This window comes from Cydia amplana, chromosome 16, assembly GCF_948474715.1.
Source record: "Cydia amplana chromosome 16, ilCydAmpl1.1, whole genome shotgun sequence".
In the NCBI taxonomy this organism is placed as follows: Eukaryota; Metazoa; Arthropoda; class Insecta; order Lepidoptera; family Tortricidae; genus Cydia; species Cydia amplana.
The window spans coordinates 14176095-14185004 of record NC_086084.1 but is presented as its reverse complement, the minus strand read 5'-3'; the positions used below and the strand labels follow the sequence as shown (position 1 = coordinate 14185004).

Sequence of the window (8910 nt, the reverse complement as noted above, 5' to 3'; positions counted from 1 at the left end):
AATTCAATTCAGTGCACTATAGTTTTAAGGGCGTGATTCGTGAGCAAAATAGACAAGTCGTATAAAATCTCAGTATAGACCACACTAATCAAATGAAACGTCGTCCTACACTCAAAGGCAATGAAAATGGGTCACTGTGTGAACAAATTTGTTAGAAAGTGACCATTTTTATTGGTGTTTGATTATATTTTGCATGTTCGACCGGGCAACGATAGATTAATATGATAAATCCCTATAAAGCAGACTTGACTGTAGAGATATTCGGTCTAAGGAAAATCGTGCCCCACAGACAGCTGAACTAGATGGCGCTGTATTTCGTGGTCACTGGATTGTCAAAAGTCTATAGGTAATGACAACCAGTATTACCGCATGCAAAGTGTCATTCTATGGAACTTGCTAACTACTATTTAAACAAAAGTCACTAGTAAATTCCATCCAGAGACAATTTCAATATGGCAGTTTGTTTACATAGTTAGCAAGTTACATAGAATGACACTTTATGTGTTACAGCGCCATCTTCAAGCACGAATTTCTCTTAGATTAGACAACTATAGTTCGTTTTTTTAGCATTAGAAAAAAGGTAAACAATCTTGACGTGTCTTTTTTATTGAAAAACACTTTTGAAAGATAAGTCACGGCAAATATGTAACAATTATGGATCATATACGATTATTTACATTATTTTGCTTTCATAAGTAATAGTTACTGGTTTTTAAAAAGCGTTTTTCAATTAAAAGACACGTCAAGATCGCGTAGTTTTTTTCTAATGCTAAAAAAACGAACTATAGTTATGTGAATGAATGAATTTTGCTTTTTATTTTATACTCCTGACATATTCATAACAAAATACTTGTACAGGAACCACAAGCATTAAAATATAATAATAATTAAGTATTCATCGATATAATAAACATATCTTATTGACTTAGTAGATTAATTATAATACAGGGTGTAAATAATTGCTGACTATACTATTTTTTTACATCATTTCATCCATTTCATGGAAAAATCAAAAACGGGAACTTAAAAAAACTCCAAGCAATTTTTTACACCTTATACAAGAATATGTACATTGTTTTTTTTTTTATTTAATATGAAAATATATTCATATATATCTAAAAAGCATAAACGATCTCAAATCTAAATAGGACGCAAAATATGTAATAATAATAACATAGTATTTAAGTGACAAGTCAAGAATATAGTACCTTATCTAACTTATGTTACAATTACATGCTATATCAAGGCAATGGAATTATTTAAACAAATTTAAAGCGACTAAGTTCTCCTCGAGAACTTATAGAGTTAGACCAAGATAAGTCTGCAACGATTTTGATAGCGCACGCAGTGCAAGTGTTATTTTCACGTCAAGATTTCATAAAAGTTTGACGTTTAAAATAACACTTGCAGGGTGCTGTAAAAATCGTTGCAGACTTATCTTGGTCTAACTCTTAACTTATGTAAGTCGTAACGTGACGTAACTTTCAAATGTCTCATTTCTATTGATGTGCCGACGAAAAGTTGACAAAAAATTGCGGAGTTTTCCACAAAAAACTTCCAAAATGGAAACTTCCCTGAAATATCCAGAAACTTCCAAATTTTTGCAAATTTTCCACAACTCGATCACATCTGTAGGTACTCATTTCTCGTAATTAAGGCCCCGAATCATATTGCTAAGGCCTTTCGATCTATGAAACATAAAAAATTAAACTGGCCTATAGGGATAATGACACATGTTGAATTTTATAACAAAATCTAGTAAAATAGATAGCAAATGAGCAATTTAACACAATATTGTGGATATTAATAAATATATATGGATATAATACAAAAATACAGCACCTGAAAGTTGCAAAATTTAAGTTATATTTTAACTTCCGAAAACACTCTTAACAGCGACGGTTAGGATTAGCACGCACTGCGATTAATTCCTTGCGGTTCAGTCTAATTTCTTGCGGTTTCAGTCTAGTTTCTTGCGGGTTCAGTTTAATTTCTTGCGTCTTCAGTCTAATTTCTTGCGTTTTCAGTCTAATTTCTTGCGTTTTCTGTCTAATTTCTTGCGGGTTCAGTCTTGCAAGTGCGTCCGCTTATGAAGCGTGCCGTACGTTACACTTTTTGCGGTTCTGACACCGCAAGAAATTGATCGCAGTGCGTTCTATGCGTTAGTGAGTATTTATTAATGTTTTTAATGCTTGACTAAAGTCTATTTTTTTATTCGGTAGACTGAAATGACAGTTCATAGTATGAACATAAAATGTCATTTCATACTAGGAAATGTCATTTTAGTCTACCGAATAAAAAAATAGACTTTATTTATTTGAAGGCTAAAAAGTGGGGTAAAAGGTAGAAAGGAAGTGAGAAAGTGGAATAATTGAAAACTAGTTTTAGCTCAAAACTAGAAAACTGCTACTACAACAATCCTTTCAACCGTCTGCGTTAAGAATTGTTCTGAGGTAGGGCTGAGCGCCTAGCAAAGATGACAATCATTGATAGATAACACCATATGAATTTAGTCGCGTGATTTTTCTTCGATCCTCTCGATATTTTTTTTTCTTTTCGTTTAGCCCCTAGGGCCTCTGTACAACTATTGCTTTGATCAATATTGTATATACACTCTAAGTTACGATCTTTCGTAAACAATACGAACTGAATAGGTTTAATTTTTTAAGTTTCGGAAAGTTTCTATAAAGTTGGTAAAGTTAACAAAAAATAAAGGAAATATTCCATTTTGGACATGAAAGTTTCAATACACATTTCTGGAAGAGTACCATGTGGAAGTTTTACAAATTTTGGAAACTGTCGGCACATCAGTACTCTTATACTACGCTTTTTCGCCGACATATGTCAAGAGCTTTTTAGATTCTCTGAGCGCCACTTGCACCATTCCACTAACCCGGGGTTAACCGGTTAAACCGTCTACCTACTGTCAAATTGTACTGGTAACCATGGTGACCCCGGGAATTTGGTGCAAGTGGTCCTAATAGTTTAAACATATAGTAAAACGTTGGGGTATATAATTTAATAAAACTTAAAACAATTTAGTTATATTGCTATCTAGCTGGCTATGTGCACGTACACTCATATCAATGCCTGTATATGAGCGAGGTCCTATGCTTAGATTCGACCCCACCAAAGCCCGCCTTGAGTTTTATTAGAACCTATACCGGGACAGTCCTTCCACTAGCTAGTGGATATCCTCCAGAAAATATGGCAGTCACACTCCGTTAACTGATATTTTGTTTAAATACCGAATAGTGCCCTGTGGCGGTCTAGCATAAATTGCGTTCTCGCGCGCCAATCCATACTTGAAGTCGCGCTTGATGTATGGAGTCGCGCGTGAAAACGCAACTCATGCTAGACCGTCAGGTGACATGTGACAGTTTTGACTTTCAAGTGCCGTTATATTGTGGGTTTAGTCAACACCAGCAAAGCCCTGCCAGCCTTGAGTTTTATTTGAAACTATACCGGGACAGTCCTTCCATTAGTGGATATACTCCAGAAAATATGGCAGTCACACTCAGTTAATTGATATTATGTTTAAACAAATACCGAATAGTGCCCTCAGGTGACATGCGTCAGTCGTGTTATGCCTTTCAACAGTGCCGTTATGTTGGGGGTTTAGGCAACACCAGCAAAATCCTGCGAGCCCTCAGTTAACTGATATTATGTTTAAACAAATACCGAATAGTGCCCTCAGGTGACATGTGACAGTTTTGCCTTTCAACAGTACCGTTATGTTGTTGGTTTAATCGACACTAGCAAAGCCCTGCCAGTCTTGAATTATATTTGAACCTATACCGGGACAGTCCTTCCATTAGTGGATATCCTCCAGAAAATATGGCAGTCACACTCAGTTAATTGATATTATGTTTAAACAAATACCGAATAGTGCCCTCAGGTGACATGCGACAGTCGTGTTATGCCTTTCAACAGTGCCGTTATGTTGTGGGGTTTAGTCAAGACCAGCAAAATCCTGCGAGCCCTCAGTTAACTGATATTATGTTTAAACAAATACTGAATAGTGCCCTCAGGTGACATGTGACAGTCGTGTTATGCCTTTCAACAGTGCCGTTATGTTGTGGGTTTAATCGACGCCGGCAAAACCTTGAGAGCCTTCGATGGCCTTGACGAGCTTCTCACGCAGCTGCTGGTAGCTCTCGTACGGGGGCAGGTCGATGCGGTTGAAACTAGAGAAATAATGGTATAAGTACAGTCAGCAGCAGAAGTTGCTAAGCGGGCGAGGTGTTCAAAATTACCTTGGCGCGCTCTTATTCTCTTAACCATAAATTCGTGTCAAGATCATCACCCGAATGTACAGTACCAGCCAAAAATATATCAATATCTTTGGGGTTCTTAGGGTCTTTTTAGGGTACTGTAGTCAACTGGGAACCCTAAAAAAAGTTTGCATAATAATAATGTATAATATACAGAGTGGTCCGTGGTCTTTGCCTACCCCTTCGGGAAATAGGCGTGATTATATGTATGTATGTATACAGAGTGACTTTAACCAAGTACAAAGAGTATAACTTACCATGTATGAGCTCTAGGGTAGTTGTCAGGAGCCCCCCACTTCTCTATAGTGAAGAGCTGGGGTCCGTTGGACCCGTATAGTTCTTTGAAGCCGTTCATTGGCACTCGGGAGGTACCCGTCACGAACTGTAGTAGTCGGGAACGCATCTCGTTGGAGAAGGATAGCACCACCTGTAACAATATACTAAACCTTTTAACCGCCGTAGACTGATTTATAAGACATACAAAATCATCTCATTTCGCCGCTGTCTGATAAATAAGACAAAAAAGCGTGTAACTTCGTACCCCCCGGCGACACGGACACGCTCGATGACGTATTCAATGGCGATTAAATGGTTAATTAATGAAATAAATTACACTAGTGCTATCGCCCAAGCGCTGGTGGCCTAGCGGTAAGAGAGTGCGACTTTCAATCCGGAGGTCGCGGGTTTAAACCCCGGCTCGTACCAATGAGTTATTCGGAACTTATGTACGAATAATAATTTGGTATTTGCTAGTCGCTTTTCGGTGAAGGAAAACATCGTCGAAGCGCATATAGCGATTAGAACGCAATGTGTCTCTGTGAGAACTCCTCGCTTCGCTCGGAGCACGCATTGTTCTCCGCTGCTATTGTGTGTGTCTTGTGTCTCTCTGTCTCGCTCCCTGCGAACTCCTCGCTTCGCTCGGAGCAGTAGTACATTGTCTGTCAGTATTGTATACATGTGCACATGGTTAAGTGTGACATATCACATGCAGGCGACTCACCCTCCAGAACCACTGGACCACGAGATGGTTGGCGTTGTATTCGCCATTGCTACTGTGTGAGTCTTGTCTCTCTGTCTCGCTCTCTGCGAACTCATCGCTTCGCTCGGAGCTGTAGTACATTGTCTGTCAGTGTTGTATATATACAGGCGACTCACCCTCCAGAACCACTGTACCACGAGGTCCACGAGATGGTTGGCATGGTAGTCGCCACTACTACTGTGTGAGTTGTGTGGTGTGTCTCTCTGTCTCGCTCTCTGCGAACACCTCGCTTCGCTCGGAGCACGCAGTATTACATGTCACATGTAGACTCACCCTCCAGAACCACTGCACCACTAGATGGTTGGCGTGGTAGTCGCCCTTGTACAGCGTGTTGGCGCGCCAGTCGCGCACGTCGATGTGCTGGATGCCGCACAGCAGCAGCTCCAACTCATGCTCATCGAAGATCTTGAGCAGCGGGAGGGGCACTAGACCCCCAAGGCCGTCGAGGAACGCGTACATCTGCTCTTGGACGCGGCTCACGAAGCGCCATTCTATCACCAATCTGAAAGTATAGTAAATATATTAAAAACGGGTCACTCACGTATTTTAAGTCGAAAAACGCTCGACATGTTTCACTTCGTACCGAGAAGTGTCATCAGGAGCTTGCGTTTACGGTGACGGACCGGTGCAGACTGCGGGCCGCAGCTCTCCGCGCCCGATCCGCGCACGTCCGAACATGTCGAGCGCTTTTCGACTTAAAATACGTGAGTGACCCGTTTTTAATATATTTACTATGTCTTTGTCTCACGGAAGTTTTGTTATTAAAATCTGAAAGTAGGCATATTTAATTAGTTTTGTACTAATAAAAGCACTAAAGCACAGGGAGGACACGCCATACATCAAAAATCGTTTGCGTTTATATGTGTGCGCGGCACGTCTGTACACGCGTCATTGTGTATGTGTGGGTAAGTCGCTGTACTGGGAGCACGCCAGAAGTCCGTCAGATTCATGTCGCGGGGCGAGGTAATGCGAGTCGGGGCGGGGCGGTGCGTGGCCGTTCTGTATGATAATACTATTACTTATTCTGTGACTAAAGTAAGGACGGTAAGCGCAAAGAATTTCGTAAGTTGACCCGCGTGATATCTCGCTATTGCTGTCCCGCCCATGATGCCGGCGGTCAATAACTGGGATACCTAACTAAATTTCGATTTTCGCGTTTCCCGGTAGGCTAAGGCTAAGGCTAGGCGGTTAACAAACCGCCTTGATGTATCAATGACATATTTTTTTGTCAAAAAAACAGTTTAAGGCACAGTATGTATAAGTTACTCTATGGTTTACGATAGGTGCTAATGCTGCACTCTGGAGGCAAAACATTTAAGTAACACCCCCTATTATTTGCTCGTGTTACAGACCTTATGCTGACGCGTTAAGATATATAATGTACTAACTTGATGTACTCATCCTTGTTATCGTTGTCGACGGAGATATTAGCGCCCCCTGGCTTCAGTTCGCGCTGGATCGTCTTACCGAACTGTAGACCTTATGTGAACGAGTTAAGGTATATAATGTACTAACTTGATGTACTCATCCTTGTTTTCGTTGTCCACGGAGATGTTGGCGCCCCCTGGTTTCAGTTCGCGTTGGATGGTTTTTCCAAACTGTTCCTCGTCTACGGAGAACGTTAGGTACAATTCTGATGGGTCGTTTTCCTAAAAAATAAATATTATCATAATCATAATATACTTGGTCAACCAGATCTTGACAGTAGAAAAAGACGGCAAATTTGAAAATTGTAGGCGCGAAGGGACATCGTCCCATAGAAAATTTGAATTTCGCGCCTTTTTTTACTGACAAGATTTGGTTGACCAGCTATATATCATTTATTGCTATATATCATATATATACAAAAAATACAATTATAAAAGTCAGATACATTTTTAAAAGAATAGTAAATCCTACAGCAAGAAGCGCTGGTGGCCTAGCGGTAAGTGCGACTTGCAATCCGGAGGTCGCGGGTTCGAACCCCGGCTCGTACCAATGAGTCTTTCGTAACTTATGTACGAAATATCATTTGATATTTACCAGTCGCTTTTCGGTGAAGGAAAACATCGTGAGGAAACCGGACTAATCCCAATACGGGCCTAGTTTACCCTCTGGGTTGGAAGGTCCGATGGCAGTCGCTTTCGTAAAAACTAGTGTCCACGCCAATTACTGGGATTAGTTGCCAAGCGGACCCCAGGCTCTCATGAGCCGTGGCAAAATGCCGGGACAACGCGAGGAAGAAGAAAGAGTAAATCCTACAGCAAGGGCAGTAAAGGTTGTATTTTGAGATAAATGTTAAAGAGATTGAGTAGCAGGGATGTTGCGGATGTAGATTTTTTGACATCCGCGGATGCGGATGCGGATGCGGATATTTAAAGGCTCACATCCGCGGATGCGGATGCGGATGCGGATGTCAAGATTAGGTACTTAAAAACGTCAAATATTACATTTTTAGTATTTTTTTATTAAAAAAAAAACGAAACGTTTAGTATTTGAGCAAAAATAATACTTTATAGTGCTTTATATTTAATAAACAGTAACTTGGCCGACTTTTCTGGATCTAGACGATTTCATTATAGGTAATGACGAAATTACCTAGCACTTACGCCACTGCTAAGACGTTCCTGTACCGACTTGTTCGACATCCGCATCCGCATAAGCTCCGCATCGATTTTATGCGGATGCGGATGCAGATGCGGATGTTGAAAATAATGCGGAAGTTCCGCGGTTGCGGATGCGGATGCGGATGTTCGCAACATCCCTGTTGAGTAGTAACCAAACTATACTTGGTCAAGCAAATCTTGTCAGTAGAAATTTTTTATAGAAATTATCATTGAACTACCAAACAACCGGTATTTCTCATACTAAACATTTACCGGTTACACTCGCCAATCGGAGCGGCCAGAGCGCTCACAAATATCTGAACGCGCCTCTATTGTCAAGGCGTTAGATTGTGTGTTCAGATATTTTGAGCACCTTGGCCGCTCCGATATATCTAAGTGCGACGGTGCAATAACAAACAGATACCTTGATCCACATGAGCGAGTTGTAATACTCCCAATTGCATTCGCTAATCGGAGCGGCCAGAGCGCTCACAAATATCTGAACGTGCCTCTATTGTCAAGGTACAATTGCGTGTTCAGATATTTTGAGCGCCTTGGCCGCTCCGATATATCTAATAGCGACTGCAATAAGGGCTCATTTATACGGTGCGATAACTCGCATGCGAGTTTCATTACATTGCGTCATTTGATCGGTCGGCTGAATTGATGTAACCTCAATGCTCCGCAATTTAACTAAAATCGTATACGAGTTCGCGGGCCGTCGAAAATGAGCCTTAAGAGCCAACAGGAGTGGTCATTTCTTCATACAAACGTACTCGACTGATTCCTCCGTGGGTTTTGAAGCTAGAGCAATGATTTTTTCAACACAGATTAATATTGTCAATATCTGTGTCGGACCGTTTTGCTTTTTTTGATATTTTTGTTTTTTAAGGCGCTAGAGCCCTTCAAAAATGGCCAAAATGGCCTAATTGACTATGCCGCAATGAGAGGCGTGCTATTCAATACTGACATCAATTAGTCAAAAAAGCAAAACGGTCCGACACAGATAATG

At 40.8% G+C, this 8910-nt stretch overlaps 1 protein-coding gene across 1 annotated transcript in view; it reads right to left on the bottom strand.

Moving 5' to 3' along the window:
• Positions 1–4039: 4039 nt before the first annotated feature.
• Positions 4040–8910, bottom strand: part of LOC134655115 (E3 ubiquitin-protein ligase Nedd-4) — a 48885-nt gene continuing 44014 nt past the window's right edge. The window contains exons 16-19 of the mRNA XM_063510576.1: positions 6829–6962; positions 5587–5815; positions 4532–4701; positions 4040–4187 (exon numbers count right to left, since the gene is read on the bottom strand). Coding sequence (XP_063366646.1) covers positions 4085–4187; positions 4532–4701; positions 5587–5815; positions 6829–6962 — 636 coding nt within the window. The 3' untranslated portion in view covers positions 4040–4084. The remainder of the gene's footprint in view (positions 4188–4531; positions 4702–5586; positions 5816–6828; positions 6963–8910) is intronic.